The sequence below is a fragment of the Coregonus clupeaformis genome, unplaced genomic scaffold, assembly GCF_020615455.1.
Source record: "Coregonus clupeaformis isolate EN_2021a unplaced genomic scaffold, ASM2061545v1 scaf0128, whole genome shotgun sequence".
NCBI lineage: Eukaryota > Metazoa > Chordata > Actinopteri > Salmoniformes > Salmonidae > Coregonus > Coregonus clupeaformis.
The window spans coordinates 507904-524915 of record NW_025533583.1 but is presented as its reverse complement, the minus strand read 5'-3'; the positions used below and the strand labels follow the sequence as shown (position 1 = coordinate 524915).

General features: G+C 47.0%; 1 protein-coding gene across 4 annotated transcripts; it reads right to left on the bottom strand.

Annotated features, from left to right (window-relative positions):
• Positions 1-821: 821 nt before the first annotated feature.
• bend7 (BEN domain containing 7) lies at positions 822-5793 on the bottom strand. 4 transcript variants are annotated; one of them, XM_041890966.2, is made up of 10 exons: positions 5486-5793; positions 4203-4280; positions 3717-4055; positions 2941-3422; positions 2728-2835; positions 2537-2654; positions 2323-2436; positions 2199-2243; positions 1296-1346; positions 822-1182 (listed from the first exon to the last, which is right to left on the bottom strand). In XM_041890966.2, exons 1-10 carry the CDS (start codon positions 5553-5555, stop codon positions 1124-1126), a joined length of 1464 nt encoding a protein of 487 aa, XP_041746900.1. In that variant the 5' UTR covers positions 5556-5793; the 3' UTR covers positions 822-1123. The 4 variants fall into 4 exon arrangements, with proteins under 4 accessions (XP_041746900.1, XP_041746901.1, XP_041746898.1 ...); XM_041890967.2 differs by having other exon boundaries at positions 2199-2240; XM_041890964.1 differs by lacking the exons at positions 822-1182; positions 1296-1346 and having other exon boundaries at positions 1934-2243.
• Between the last annotated feature and the right edge of the window lie 11219 nt (positions 5794-17012).

Below are 17012 nucleotides of genomic sequence, written 5' to 3'. Positions count from 1 at the left end.
TTCCAGCAGGACAATGACACTAAGCATACTGCTAAAGCAACAGTCGAGTGGTTTAAGGGGAAACATTTAAATGTCTTGGAAAGGCCTAGTCAAAGCCCAGACCTCAATCCAATTGAGAATCTGTGGTATGACTTAAAGATTGCTGTACACCAGCGGAACCCATCCAACTTGAAGGAGCTGGAGCAGTTTTGCCTTGAAGAATGGGCAAAAATCCCAGTGGCTAGATGTGCCAAGCTTATAGAGACATACCCCAAGAGACTTGCAGCTGTAATTGCTGCAAAAAGTGGCTCTACAAAGTATTGACTTTGGGGGGGGTGAATAGTTATGCACGCTCAAGTTTTATTGTTTTTTGTCTTATTTCTTGTTTGTTTCACAATAAATCAAATGATACAAACCCCCCAAAAATCAATTTTAATTCCAGGTTGTAAGGCAACAAAATAGGAAAAATGCCAAGGGGGGTGAATACTTTCGCAAGCCACTGTAAAAACACAATGAAGGCTGGTCACCAGCAAAAACACAACGAAGGCTGGTCACCAGCATAAACACAACAGAGGCTGGTCTGCCAGCGAAAACACAACGAAGGCTTGTCACCAGCGAAAACACAACGAAGGCTTGTCACCAGCGAAAACACAATGGTGGGTCACCAGTGAAAACACAACGAAGGCTGGTCTGCCAGCATAACCAGCTAGACCATGCTGGTCAGACCAGCTAGACCATGCTGGTCTTCCAGCATAATTAGCTAGACCTTGCTGGTCAGCCAGCAGAACCAGCTAGACAATACTGGTCAGACTTGTGTGTGTGTGTGTGTGTGTGTGTGTGTGTGTGTGTGTGTGTGTGTGTGTGTGTGTGTGTGTGTGTGTGTGTGTGTGTGTGTGTGTGTGTGTGTGTAAAACAAAGCAGTCCATGGAAACTAACTACATTTCACCAACCAACTTATTTTGGTCACTGTCATGTTTTTTTCTCTACAACCACAATACAATTTTGTCACAGCTGTAAAAGAACAATACATCTTCCAAAATGGACTTGCTAAAGTGGCACAACGCATCAAGTTAGTGGAGGAACAAAGACATACAGTACAGTACGTTGCATCTTCATTGCAAACTGTTGGTTCGCAGCACCGGCATCAATCAGCCACATTCTTCCACACCTTAAGCAAATTTGCTGGCTTGTTGTAGTCACAGCCTACAGGACACATTTTCACATTTTCAATTAAAACAATGTTAAATGAAATGTTATTAAATTATAACCTAAGTGTGTGTGTGTGTGTGCGTGCGTGCGTGTGTGTGTGGTGTTACCTGTTGTTAGAAACTCCCTCTCCTCCCTCTCTCCAGACAGCTGAAGAGATTCTATTGCAAGAATATGACATCACCATAGTTATCAATCCACATTAAAACACAACCAAGGAAGAGAAAGAAAAGAAAAGGTGTGTGGCCATTACAAAATGGGGAAAATAAAATGATAATGTGGAAAGTGTCACCTCACAATTTATTTTCGGTTTTGTGTGAAGCAAACATACAGATATTCAGTGTTTACTACAATACTACCGTTAATGTAGAGAGTTTGCTAGTCTCCAGTGTACTGCTGTTCTCATATGAGAGCTGCTGTTAAAGGGGGTGAGCTCAGTCCAGTCTAACACAGTTCAGTACATCCTCTGGACAGTGTCCACTTCCCCCAACCTAATGTTACAGAACTGATGGACTGATACACCATGAGGTAATAGAGAACTACAGACAGACAGAGGGAGGAAGGAGAGGGTAGAGAGAGAGGGAGGAAGACAGAAACAGATGTAGAGGGCAAAAGAGAGAAAAAGTGAGGGAGCGAAGGAAATAATAAGAAAGAAAGAGTGTGAGAGAGATAAAGATAGAAGACATGAGAAAGAGAGTAGAGGGATTGGTGAGAGACAGAGGAGAGAGAAGGGGAGTGTGTGTGAAAGAGTAAATTGAAATAGAAAGGAGCAGGAGAGAGAGTAGCACCGTGTGAAACTAATTAGCTGACATTTTGGGAGTCTGAGATGAGAATGTCAGATGTCAGGGGGATCGCCTCACTTAGACATACCGGCCAAAGACAGAGCCATTACACCTGAGGTGCATAAACCAGGGACGGAAGACAGATGGGTGAGCGAGGGAGGGGCAGGTGGAATGTCAGGTGCAGCGACTGTTGTCGTGTGTGTGCATGTGTGTGTGTGTGTGTGTGTGTACCTGTGCAAGGTCTGTTGAAGATGTCCTGAGGGTCTGTAGCCTCTGCTGAGTCCACAAAACAACAGAGTTTCAGTAAGATACATTCTAAACACATACACACACACTAACACACACACACCCCTACCTCTCTTTAGTCGTCTGCGGGCAAGTTTGATCTGGTCCTGTAGTATCTGGACCCAGTCTCGAGGGCCTGGCAGCTTCTCTATTCTGTGAGCTGTGCAGTACTTCTCTGTAAACACTAGACACAGCATGGGAGATTTACAGAAGATCCAACAAAACAAATAGATTTACATCTCTCTCTCCACTCCACTCCCTCTCACGCTGTCTCTCTTTCCTACCTTTAATGGCTCCCACAATGTTCTGGTCCAGTCCTTTCCTTTGGTCGTTCAGACCTCTCTTCCTCTTGCCGTTGGGCAGTGAGTTAGCTAGCGTGGTGTCGTCAAAGAAGGCGCACACCTGTGACCAAGATGGTGTGTCAATCAACATGAATGAAGTCAATAAAGCCAGTGATAAGGTTAATAAGACCCACCAACTTCCTGAAGAGCAGGCTTCCAGAGCGTGTGTAGTTGACCAGGATTGAGTCCAGCTGGGCCTTGGGAATAAACACCTCATAGTCCTCCGCTAGACGCACCTCACTCTGGGGGAGAGAGAGAGAGAGGCATATTCGTCCCACAACAGAGACAGACAGACTGATAGTACACTACCCCCCCCCACACACACACACACACACAGTGCACCATACCTCTGAGGATTGTAGACCTTTGTGTTGTCCATTGTTAGGATTGTGTGTGTCATCACCGGGGATGGGCTTGTTCTGCACGGACAGAGTTTGTCCTGAGAGGTCAGGTGAGGTGGAGGTAGAGGATGAGGCAGGGGTGAGCACAGGTCTCTCCATCTCTCTGCTCCCCCTCTCCCTCCTCCCCCCGGGCTCTAGGGGTACACAGGCGGGGGATGAGGGGGGGAGAGGGGGAATAGCTGCCCTCTTACTGGGAGCGCTCAGTGGAGCAACCTTGTGGACAGGACGTCTCTTGCGGGGTCTGCGACGCGGAGCTGGGGGGACAGGGCAAGGGGGGCAGGGAGGGGTTGTGTGCTCCTGCTTCTCCTGGGAACCTTTCTGTGTCTGCATTAGCCTCCTCATGGCGCGTAGCTCCAGTAGTATGGCCTGTAAGGTGCTCTTACAGTTACACATACAGCAGGGAGCCTCTACCACGGCAGGAGCCACATCTGTACAGGAACACACAGACACACACACACACACACACACACACACACATAAACACACGTGTCATTACATGGGACAAACGTTGTGCTCAGGCAGCTCTGACACCCCATGCCTCTGTATGACTGTTTAAATGACACAAGCTTCTCCACTGTCTGTCTGCCTTACCAGACAGGGACTGATAGAGGCCTCTTTATGATGTCACTGCTCTCTATAATGATGTGGTTGTCTGGTTCTGCAGACGTTGTCTGGATGGAAGATAGGCCATCTGCTCTCTAAAGAGAACGCCCCCCCATTACCATTAGTTTTGACTGTGCCTTTGGTGTTGAGCATCCTCTGGGTCTTGGAGCGTGTGCCATATTGGCCAGACCCCTGGCCGTTGGAGACTGGATTGGGTATAGACATGGGACTGGGCTCTGGTTCCCCTGCTGAGCTCCAGACACTGATCTGGGGGTCTTCCAGGTCAGGGGGCAAAGCAGCCAGCTGTGCCCAGCTCGGGTGCTCCTCCTGGGGCTCCTGTTTGAGGCTGTTTCCCTCTGCTCCCACACGCTGGTACATCCGGCCGGCCTTGTCACTCAGCAAACGCATCATGCCTGTGATCTGTCTCTTGATCTCCACACCCTCATCACCCAACCAGGCTGGGGTGGAAAGAGAGGAGTTAGAAAGAGAGGATGTTTGTTTGTTTGTTTGTGTGTTTGTGTGTGTGTGTGTGTGTGTGTGTGTGTGTGTGTGTGTGTGTGTGTGTGTGTGTGTGTGTGTGTGTTTCCCTGACTAAAATATCATACCTTCTGGCATGGCGGTATCTTTTGACTCTCCACTAACATGTATATTGACGGCATTGTCAAAACTCCTAGCGTCAAAATCTGTGAAAATACAAATACCAGAGATCTGTAATATCTAGACTACAATCAGGATAGTTGGGTGTAAATCCATAATAATGACATTTAAATAAATAAAATTATGTTTGTATGACTGATGATAATATACATATGAGGATTGACATACAATGAGTGTACAAAACATTAGGAACACCTTCGTAATATTGAGTTGCACCACCTTTTGCCCTCAGAACAGCCTTAATTCATCGGGGCATGGACTCTACAAGGTGTCGAAAGTGTTCCACAGGAATGCTGGCCCATGTTGACTCCAATGCTTCCCACAGTTGTGTCAAATTGGCTGGATGTCCTTTGGGTGGTGGACCATTCTTGATACACACAGGAAACTGTTGAGCGTGAAAGACCCAGCTGCGTTGCAATTCTTGACACACTCAAACCGGTGTGCCTGGCACCTACTATCATACCCCTTTCAAAGACACTTAAATATTTTGTCTTGCCCATTCACCCTCTGAATAGCACACATACAAAATCCTTGTCTCATCTGTCTCAAGGATTAAAAATCCTTCTTTAACCTGTCTCCTCCCCTTCATCTACACTGATTGAAGTGGATTTAACAAGTGACATCAATAAGGGATCATAGCTTTCACCTGGATTCACCTGGTCAGTCTATGTCATGGAAAGAGCAGGTGTTCCTAATGTTTTGTACACTCAGTGTATGTATGAAAACATTGCATTCCACTGTCTAGGCCCACAGCACATAATGTACTATGCTATGGTAATTCTGTGGGCTGTGATGTAAACCAATGATTCTCCATCCCCCTCCCATACAGCCCAGTTTCCACCACCTGTGGGTGGTATTGTATGACGAAATCTCTCAGTTGCAGCTCTCAGAAAGATTATTCTCACTAGTTCACAAAAAAAGTGTCCTAAAGGCTAGACAAATACAAGAGTAAAACACATAAAATCATCTTCTAATCATATTCTGTACAGAATCACTGATCCACTGCTTAAATGCTCTCTGGATTTTCTTAATTCATTGAGTTGGTTGAATTTCCTTTTTTAAATACTCACTCACCTAGCTATTGTTTGGAAACCATGACGAGAGTTATACATGCATAACAGGTACATACCTATGTACTGACGTAGCCATCTCTAGCCTATTGTTTACAGTGTAGCACTGACTCACATCGCCAGACGTTCACAGACACACAGACAGACACGCAGTCCCCTACCTTGCTCTTGCTCATGGACCAATTTGAAGCTCTGAGATTTCCTTCTTCTTTTCCTCTCGCTAAACTCCATCTTTACAGGATCTGTGTGTTGTAGAGCCGAGTATGTCTCATCAGAAAGCGAAGCGCGCAGTGCATCCGCACACACAAGATCACTGACCGTCTGCCCTAATAATGCTACGTTAAAATTCGCCTTCAAGATCTTTTATAGATCCATCAAACCTTCACTCTGTAAATGCTCTTCAAATAATAACTGAGAAACTAATTATGGTTTTTCATCACAGTCATCATTTCAAGGGGTTGTCCTCCGAGGGCTGTCCGTTTTTTGGCTATGTAAATAAATCAATGACTTAATACTTACAAATTCGTCACATCTATGCCTTTGCGCCACCTGATGGTCGCAACAATCCAGTTCTCTGCTATATTCTGGACAGGAGGGTCAGCACTTAAGTGATAATGCCCGAGAAGCCGGTGACTGGAGGATATATTGGCACGGGTTTGTTGTCTGTTGTAACAGTATATTTAGGCAAGCATATCAAACACAAGCAAGACACATACAGGCAGTCAAAATAGCGATTATTTTCTATCTGATTTTCTTTCGGTATTACTGAGCTATATCTGCGAATAGGCTAGACGTAACGTTAGTTTGAAGAGAGCCGAGTTGAAGAGACTTGCACTTTCTCTTGAGCTACGTTTTATAGCCTACTTTGTAGGAGTGGGACGATTTTCAGACGGAGACAAATATGGGTGATCAATATTTATTTCTAGGCAATGTAGTAAACTATAGTTTAATCATATTTAGGAAGTAAATGTCCTTGGAAAGATAACTTCTCCGCCCATGCATTGGCAGCCTACTCTAATTAATTGAGACCACACATATACTAGGCACACTTGATCTCGCACGCCCAACTAGGATAGGAGAGGTAGGCTACTTAACTTGAAGTAGCGAATTCCAATTGTGTGAATAATGTGACAAAGATGTGCTTTTAAAACAATAGGTAATCTAACGCATACAAAGCAGAAAGACGACCATTTCCAAATAAACTGCAGGACAACAACATATTTGAATCCCAAAATTGTCTGATCTGACCGCCCGCTCCCAACTGCAGCATGAAAAATGCCAACCATGGCGCAATGATCTCTTTCGGGACCCGCAGTTACTACAGCCCTCTACAACCGTGGCCCTAAGTGGCAAACAACCTTTCAAAATAATAAGTTGCTAAGTTTGGTAAAAGGCTTCACAATATTTTAAAGGTCTACAAAGTTTGGTAAAAGCCTGCAAAATTAGGTAAAAGGCTCGAAAATATTTCAGAGTCCTGCGAAATTTGGTAAAGGCAGCAAAATATTTCGGGCTGCTAGTTTGTTAAAAAGCTGCATAATATTTCAAAGGCCTGCAAAATTTGGTAAATGTCCTGCAAAATATTTCAAAGGCCTGCGAAATTTGGTAAATGTCCTGCAAAACATTTCAAAGGCCTGCGAAATAATTAATAGGCCAGCAAAATATTTAAAAGAAGCAAAATATTTCAAAGGCCTGCTAAATATTTCAAAGTGCTGCGAAATATTTTTTTAAAAACTGCAAAATATTTCAAAGGCCTGCAAAATATTCCAAAGACCAGCAAAATATGTCAAAGGCCTGCTAAATATTTCAAAGATATGCAAAATATTTTCAAGACCAGCAAACTATTGGTACATTTGGGAAAAGGCTGCAAAATCTTTGGCCAGCGAAATATTTCAAAGCCCTGAGAAATATGTAGGCGAGCAAAGTTTTGTAAAAAGCTGCAAAATATATCAAAGAGCTGTGAAATATTTCAAAGACCTGCAAAACATTTCAAAGAAGCAAAATATTTCAAAGAGCTGCAAAATATTTCAAAGCCTAGCAAAATTTGGTAAAAGACCTGCAAAATATTTAAAAGGCCTGCTAAATATTTAAAAGGCCAGCAAAATATTTAAAAGGCCTGTGAGATATTTAATAGGCCAGCAAAATATTTAAAAGGCCTGCAAAATATTTCTAAGACCTGCAAAATATTTCAAAGAAGCTAAATATTTCAAAGGCATGTGAAATATTTCAAAGGCATGTGAAATATTTTCAAAGGCCAGCTAAATATTTTAAAGCCCTGAGAAATAGTTAGGTGTGCAAAGTTTTGTAAAAAGCTGAAATATTTCAAAAACCAGAGACATTTTTCAAAGAAGCGACATATTTTTAAAGCCTGATAAATATTTCGGCATCCAAAGTTTTCAAAGGCATGTGAAATATTTAAAAGGCCAGCTAAATATTTCAAAGTTTCAAAGTTTTGTAAAAAGCAGTAAAATATTTCCAAGACCAGTGAGATATACCTGCTGGAGCGCATACTACGGGTGGGTGTTGCTAAGATATGGCAGGGATTTGCCTAGCAGTGATTTATAGATGACCTGGAGCCAGTGGGTTTGGCGACGAATATGTAGTGAGGACCAGCCAACAAGAGCGTACAGGTCACAGTGGTGGGTAGTATATGGGGCTTTGGTGACAAAACAGATGGCACTGTGATAGACTACATCCAATTTGCTGAGTAGAGTGTTGGAGACTATTTTGTAAATAACATCGCCGAAGTCAAGGATCGGTAGGATAGTCAGTTTTACGAGGGCATGTTTGGCAGCATGAGTGAAGGAGGCTTTGTTGTGAAATAGGAAGCTGATTCTAGATTTAACTTTGGATTGGAGATGCTTAATGTGAGTCTGGAAGGAGAGTCTACAGTCTAACCAGACACCTAGGTATTTGTAGTTGTCCACATACTCTAGGTCAAACCCGCCGAGAGTAGTGATTCTAGTCGGGTGGGCGGGTGCCAGCAGCGTTCGATTGAAGAGCATGCATTTAGTTTTGCTAGTGTTTAAGAGCAGTTGAAGGCTACGGAAGGAGTGTTGTATGGCATTGAAGCTCGTTTGGAGGTTTGTTAACACAGTGTCCAATGAAGGGCCAGATGTATACAAAATGGTGTCGTCTGCGTAGAGGTGGATCTGAGAGTCACCAGCAGCAAGAGAGGCATCATTGATATACACAGAGAAAAGAGTCGCCCCGAGAATTGAACCCTGTGGCACCCCCATAGAAACTGCCATAGGTTCAGACAACAGGCCCTCCGATTTGACACATTTAACTCTATCTGAGAAGTGGTGAACCAGGCGAGGCAGTCATTTGAGAAACCAAGGTTATTTAGTCTGCCAATAAGAATGCGGTGGTTGACAGAGTCGAAAAACTTGGCCAGGTCGATGAAGACGACTGCACAGTATTGTCTATTATCGATCGCAGTTATAATATCGTTTAGGACCTTGAGCGTGGCTGAGGTGCACCCATGACCAGCTCCGAAACCGGATTTTATAGCGGAGAAGGTACGGTGAGATTCGAAATGGTCGGTGATCTGTTTGTTAACTTCGCTTTCAAAAACTTTCGAAAGGCAGGGCAGGATGGATATACAGTGGGGAGAACAAGTATTTGATACACTGCCGATTTTGCAGGTTTTCCTACTTACAAAGCATGTAGAGGTCTGTAATTTTTATCATAGGTACACTTCAACTGTGAGGGCAAGTTGCAGCGGAGGGTGCAGAGCTGGTGGCCGGGGTAGTGGTAGCCAGGTGGAAAGCATGGCCAGCCGTAGCAAAATGCTTGTTGAAGTTCTCGATTACTGTAGATGTATTTATTTATTATTGTTTCCTAGCCTCAGTGCAGTGGGCAGCTGGGAGGAGGTGCTCTTGTTCTCCATGGACTTTACAGTGTCCCAAAACTTTTTGGAGTTAGTGCTACAGGATGCAAATTTCTGTTTGAAAAAGCTAGCCTTTTGCTTTCCTAACTGCTTGTGTATATTGGTTCCTAACTTCCCTGAAAAGTTGCATATCGCAGGGGCTATTCGATGCTAATGCAGTACGCCACAGGATGTTTTTTGTGCTGGTCAAGGGCAGTCAAGTCTGAGGAGAACCAGGGGCTATATCTGTTCTTAGTTCTGAATTTTTTGAATGGGGCATGCTTATTTAAGATTGAGAGGAAAGCACTTTTAAAGAACAACCAGGCATCCTCTACTGACGGAATGAGATCGATATCCATCCAGGATACCTGGGCCAGGTCAATTATGAAGGCCTGCTCACTAAAGTGTTTTAGTGAGCGTTTGACAGTGATGAGGGGTGGTCGTTTGACCGCGGACCCGTTACGACTTTGTGGAAACAGTTTGGGGAAGGCCCTTTCCTTTTCCAGCATGACTGTGCCCCACAGACACACCCCAAAATCTTGTGGAAAGCCTTCCCGGAAGAGTGGCGGCTGTTATACAGTGGGGAAAAAAAGTATTTAGTCAGCCACCAATTGTGCAAGTTCTCCCACTTAAAAAGATGAGAGAGGCCTCTAATTTTCATCATAGATACACGTCAACTATGACAGACAAATTGAGATTTTTTTCTCTCCAGAAAATCACATTGTAGGATTTTTAATGAATTTATTTGCAAATTATGGTGGAAAATAAGTATTTGGTCACCTACAAACAAGCAAGATTTCTGGCTCTCACAGACCTGTAACTTCTTCTTTAAGAGGCTCCTCTGTCCTCCACTCGTTACCTGTATTAATGGCACCCGTTTGAACTTATTATCAGTATAAAAGACACCTGTCCACAACCTCAAACAGTCACACTCCACACTCCACTATGGCCAAGACCAAAGAGCTGTCAAAGGACACCAGAAACAAAATTGTAGACCTGCACCAGGCTGGGAAGACTGAATCTGCAATAGGTAAGCTTGGTTTGAAGAAATCAACTGTGGGAGCAATTATTAGGAAATGGAAGACATACAAGACCACTGATAATCTCCCTCGATCTGGGATTCCACGCAAGATCTCACCCCGTGGGGTCAAAATGATCACAAGAACGGTGAGCAAAAATCCCAGAACCACACGGGGGGACCTAGTGAATGACCTTAGGAGAGCTGGGACCAAAGTAACACAGCCTACCATCAGTAACACACTACGCCGCCAGGGACTCAAATCCTGCAGTGCCAGACGTGTCCCCCTGCTTAAGCCAGTACATGTCCAGGCCCGTCTGAAGTTTGCTAGAGTGCATTTGGATGATCCAGAAGAGGATTGGGAGAATGTCATATGGTCAGATAAAACCAAAATAGAACTTTTTGGTAAAAACTCAACTCGTCGTGTTTGGAGGACAAATAATGCTGAATTGCATCCAAAGAACACCATACCTACTGTGAAGCATGGGGGTGGAAACATCATGCTTTGGGGCTGTTTTTCTGCAAAGGGACCAGGACAACTGATCCGTGTAAAGGAAAGAATGAATGGGGCCATGTATCGTGAGATTTTGAGTGAAACGTGGCTGGGTCTTTCAGCATGACAATGATCCCAAACACACCGCCCGGGCAACGAAGGAGTGGCTTCGTAAGAAGCATTTCAAGGTCCTGGAGTGGCCTAGCCAGTCTCCAGATCTCAACCCCATAGAAAATCTTTGGAGGGAGTTGAAAGTCCGTGTTGCCCAGCGACAGCCCCAAAACATCACTGCTCTAGAGGAGATCTGCATGGAGGAATGGGCCAAAATTCCAGCAACAGTGTGTGAAAACCTTGTGAAGACTTACAGAAAACGTTTGACCTGTGTCATTGCCAACAAAGAGTATATAACAAAGTATTGAGAAACTTTTGTTATTGACCAAATTCTTATTTTCCACCATAATTTGCAAATAAATTCATTAAAAATCCTACAATGTGATTTTTTGGAAAATAATTTCTCATTTTGTCTGTCATATTTGACGTGTACCTATGATGAAAATTACATGCCTCTCTCATCTTTTTAAGTGGGAGAACATGCACAATTGGTGGCTGACTAAATACTTTTTCCCCCCACTGTAGCTGCAAAAGGGGGCCAACTCCATATTAATGCCCATGGTTTTGGAATGGGATGTCCAACAAGCTCATATAGGTGTGATGGTCAGGTGTCCACATACCATATAGTGTATATAGAATATCATCAAATTATGCTGACACATGCATTTCAAATCTGAGGTGGAGAAGTACAGATCTAAAATGTGTGTCACTGTCCATTTATCTTTGGTGTTGACTGTAATAGCATATTGATTTCACATACCTGAGTTTTATCTAATCTTCTACAACTTCCTACAGGCCTACCAGCCAAAACAACACCTGGCGGAGTATCGCCACCTGCAGCATCCAGTAAGAATTCTGCATATCTGTTACAGGACATAGTCAACCTCCCTTAGTTGTGCCCAACAGTATCAACACATCCCTCTCTGTTTTTCCCCTCAATCAAAACCGTTATGTTTTTCTGAAACGTCACAATGCGCTGTTAAGAATGAATGAATTGCTTTACGCTAAACCTCCTATCCATCCTCATAGGTCTCCAACAAAAGGAATCTGCATCCACAAGTGCTGTGCAGTCTTAGGAGATAATTGCAATGATGTCTTATTAGTACTGTACATTTTCATCTGTGATTTAACAGTGCTTTGGTCAAAATAGAAACTCCCCTTTAATACTTTCTGCTAAAACAGCTTGTCTAGGACTCAATTATGTGTCTCCGTTCTAATCAATGATGTTGTCATGAGCCCTCTCACTCCACCGGGTTACCACCTTAATTTGTTTCCACTATCTTCCACTCTGCTCACCTCCCTCTCTCTACTCAGCCTAACTAGCTCCACCTGTCCCTGCTCTGCTCGGCTCTAATTACTCTGCCAGCTGCGCTGCATTACCCACTAACCTCTCCCAGTATTTAAGGCCCTGTCTTTCAGCTCTCCGGTGTCAGATCGTCTGCAAAGCTCACACCCGGAACCTGTTTGCTCGCGCTTCTGGCTCACCCTGGTTTTGTGACCCCGGACCTGTCTGTTTTTTGGATACTCTTCTGCCTCAGGAGATCCAGACCTGCTTCTGCCATTACGACTCCTGACTACTCTTCAATCCCGGTAACTCTGACCAGCCTTCTGCCTTGCTACTACGTATTTTGGATTTCCCTTGAACTGTACTGCTGCCTGGTTTCATTCCGCCCTGTTGTGTCTGTGTCTCCCCCCAGGACTTCTGGACCACCCACCACCGGCTTCATAGGACGCATCGCTGCCACTGGGGGGCACAGACCCAGCGCATTGGACGGGATCCCTGTTACCCCTGGAGCCTTCATTCACTCCCCTACTTCCCTTTTCCCTTATGTTTAATAAACTTTCTGGTGTGACGCAATTGTGGTCCTCTGGTCGTCTGTCTGAATCGTGACAGTACGATCCGACCATTATGGACTCAGCGCACACTTTCCCGACATGGAAACCGATGAGCATGAGCAGCAGTTCCAGCAGCAGCAACAACAACTTCGCCATGATCATTCAACTCCTCACCAACCTTACCCCAGCCAGTCTGCCCACCAGCCCAGCCCCCGAGTTACCTGCCCCGGTCATTGCAGCCGCTGCTCCGAACCCAAGATTGGAAACCCCGAGCGGTTCAACGGCGATTCAACCCAGGTCCGGCCATTCCTGACTAGCTGCCGACTTCAGTTCTCCTTGCAGCCAAGGACCTTCGCCACGGAGGGGGCTAAAGTTGGGTATGCCATCACTCACCTGACGGGCCGAGCTCGACTCTGGGGAACAGCAGAGTTCGAACGTCAAACCCCCCGCATGTGCAACCTTCGACCTGTTTGCTGAGGAGATGCTGAAGGTGTTTGACCTGGATTCACCCACCGCAGAGGCGTCTCGTGAACTGTTCAGTATTCGACAAGGCAGACGTACAGTCGCAGACCATTCCATCGACTTCCGAACCCTGGCTAGACGAAGTTCTTGGAACACACCATCGTTGGTGGACGCGTTCTTCCATAGTTTGGCTGACTATATCAAGGACGAGTTGGTCTCCCATGAACTGCCTTCCACTCTTGATGAAGCCATCGCACTGACTGTCAGGATCGACAGAAGGATACAGACCCGTCGTCGTGAGAGGGGGCGCCAAGGTCCACCTACTACCGGCATTCGGAGAGATCCGACTGGGCTCCTGTCATCTACTGCCACTCACCCAGGTCAGCTTGATCAGTCTGAGCCTATGGAGATTGGGCGAGCCTCCCTCACTCCTGCAGAGCGCCAGCGCCGCTTCACCTCAAACCTCTGCCTCTATTGTGGAGGTGATGGACATCGTGTGGTAACCTGCCCTTTAAAGGGCCGAAGCTCACCGGGCGTAGGGGGAGTCCGGTTGAGTTCAATGACCATCCAGTCCTCCGACCGCAAACCCCTGCTGCAAGTTCACCTCCGCCTCTCTGACTCAACTCACACCCTGGCTGCTCTGGTGGATTCTGGCGCCGAAGCCAACATAATGGACATCAAGCTGGCACGCCAACTGGGACTGGAGAACCTCCGTTTGACACCTCCTATTCCTGCCCGGGCACTGGACGGACACTTACTCGGATCGGTCACTCATGTCACGGCCCCGGTCTCGATGGGTCTGTCCGGAAACCATCAAGAAACTATCCAGTTTCACCTGCTCCCCTCTCCAGGCCAACCCCTCATCCTGGGTTACCCATGGCTCCGCCGGCACAACCCTCAGCTCGACTGGGTGACCGGGGTGATCAGGGAGTGGGGAGAGGACTGCCACCGAACCTGCCTGCTTGCTGCCGCACTACCCCCTCGGCCAGTACCTACTAACTCCGCTCCTGACCTCTCCAATGTCCCAGAATGCTACCATGGTCTCAGAGAGGTGTTTAACAAAGCAAGAGCCACATCTCTGCCCCCTCACCGACCGTACGACTGTGCCATCGACCTCCTCCCTGGAACAGCTCCTCCAAGGGGTCGTCTTTATTCGTTGTCTGCTCCTGAAAGAAAGTCCATGGAGGACTACATCAATGGCTCTCTGTCCGCAGGATTAATCCGTTCATCTTCATCTCCTGCTGGTGCTGGCTTCTTCTTTGTGGGGAAGAAGGACGGATCTCTTCGCCCCTGCATCGACTACAGGGGACTCAACGACATCACAGTGAAGAACCGTTACCCTCTGCCTCTGCTCACCTCTGCTTTTGAGTTGCTCCAGGGAGCCACTGTTTTTACCAAGTTGGATCTCAGAAACGCTTACCACCTAGTGCGGATCCGGGAGGGAGATGAATGGAAAACCGCATTCAATACACCAACAGGCCACTACGAGTATCTGGTTATGCCTTTTGGCCTCACCAATGCTCCTGCTGTGTTCCAGGCTCTAGTGAATGATGTACTGCGGGACATGTTAAACAAGTTTGTCTTCGTTTACCTGGATGACATCTTAATTTACTCCAGAAACCTGTCTGAACACACCCGCCATGTCCAGCAAGTCCTTCATCGTCTTCTGGAGAATTCCCTCTACGCCAAGGCAGAGAAATGTGAGTTTCACGTCAAGACAGTGGCCTTCCTGGGGTACATAGTGGCAGAAGGAAGTATCCAAATGGATCCTGCCAAAGTATCAGCAGTCACTTCATGGCCAGTTCCGGAGAACAGAAAGAAGCTGCAACAGTTTCTGGGGTTTGCTAACTTCTATAGGAAGTTTATCCGGAACTACAGTACCGTTGCTGCCCCTCTCACTGCTCTAACCAGCACCAAGCAACCCTTCACCTGGACCCCAGCAGCCGACAAAGCCTTCAGTACCCTCAAGGTGAGGTTCACCTCCGCTCCCATCCTCCAGATGCCTGATGTGGACCGGCAATTCATTGTGGAGGTGGACGCCTCGGATGTGGGAGTTGGTGCTGTGATTTCTCAGTGGGCTGCGGAGGATAGGAAGCTCCATCCCTGTGCCTTTTTCTCACGTCGGTTGTCCCCCTCTGAGTGCAATTACGACATAGGGAACCGTGAGCTGCTGGCTGTGAAGCTTGCCTTGGAGGAGTGGCGTCACTGGCTGGAGGGGTCCACCATTCCATTTCTCGTTTGGACCGATCATAAGAACTTGGAGTACATCCGCACGGCCAAACGGTTGAACTCCAGGCAGTCCCGCTGGGCCCTGTTCTTCACCAGGTTTAATTTCACTCTGTCATACCGGCCTGGATCACGCAACACCAAGCCAGACGCCCTCTCCCGTCAATTCCAGAAGGATGACACCCCCTCCAAGGACCCTGTGTCGATTCTGCCAAGTCCCTGCATCGTTGCAGCTCTGACCTGGGCTGTTGAGGAACAGGTGCTGGAGGCTCTCCGTAACCAGCCAGGTCCCTGCTGCGCCTGGTCCTCCTCCTCCACGGCTCGTCGATGGTGGTCTGGTTTACACCGTCCGCCGCCTGCTTCGGTCCAGACGGAGGGGTAGGGGTCTCCAGTACCTCATTGACTGGGAGGGCTATGGACCTGAGGAAAGGACCTGGGTGCCAGCTAGTCGGATTGTGGATAGGACTCTCATCACCGCTTTCCACCAACGGCATCCGGATCAACCTGCAATCCGTGAGGGGCCGCCCCAGAGGGGTCCCTAACCGTCCGGCCCGCTCGGCTTCCTGTCCTGTGCCTGATCCTGTCTCGGGACCTGTCCCATCTCCCGACCACGGCCCTCCGGCTTCCTCCGAGGATGAGGACGTTCACTCGGGACCGTTCGGAGGAGTTCTAGCCCTCCTCCGGCTCCCCTCCTCCCGCCCGGCGTGGTGTTGCTCTTGGGACTTCTGGGGCCGTCCCTTGGGGGGGTTCTGTCATGAGCCCTCTCACTCCACCGGGTTACCACCTTAATTTGTTTCCACTATCTTCCACTCTGCTCACCTCCCTCTCTCTACTCAGCCTAACTAGCTCCACCTGTCCCTGCTCTGCTCGGCTCTAATTACTCTGCCAGCTGCGCTGCATTACCCACTAACCTCTCCCAGTATTTAAGGCCCTGTCTTTCAGCTCTCCGGTGTCAGATCGTCTGCAAAGCTCACACCCGGAACCTGTTTGCTCGCGCTTCTGGCTCACCCTGGTTTTGTGACCCCGGACCTGCCTGTTTTTTGGATACTCTTCTGCCTCAGGAGATCCAGACCTGCTTCTGCCATTACGACTCCTGACTACTCTTCAATCCCGGTAACTCTGACCAGCCTTCTGCCTTGCTACTACGTATTTTGGATTTCCCTTGAACTGTACTGCTGCCTGGTTTCATTCCGCCCTGTTGTGTCTGTGTCTCCCCCCAGGACTTCTGGACCACCCACCACCGGCTTCATAGGACGCTTATCGCTGCCACTGGGGGGGGCACAGACCCAGCGCATTGGACGGGATCCCTGTTACCCCTGGAGCCTTCATTCACTCCCTACTTCCCTTTTCCCTTATGTTTAATAAACTTTCTGGTGTGACGCAATTGTGGTCCTCTGGTCGTCTGTCTGAATCGTGACAGATGTTGTCTTGTTAAACCTTCCAGACAAAGGTACTGATGAAGCTAGACATTATAATTGAGAACCAGCAAGAGCAACTGAGGCTCCTTAATGCTACAAGGCCATTGACCACAGCTGAGGACCAAGACATTCTGCCATCACCGTTAGACTCTGTGGCTGACCTGAAGCTACTGTGTAAGCGGATCTCAACAGAGGAGAATTTTTGCAAACAATTGGTATGTTCTCACTGCAAGTACTTCTTCAACACAAAAAGATA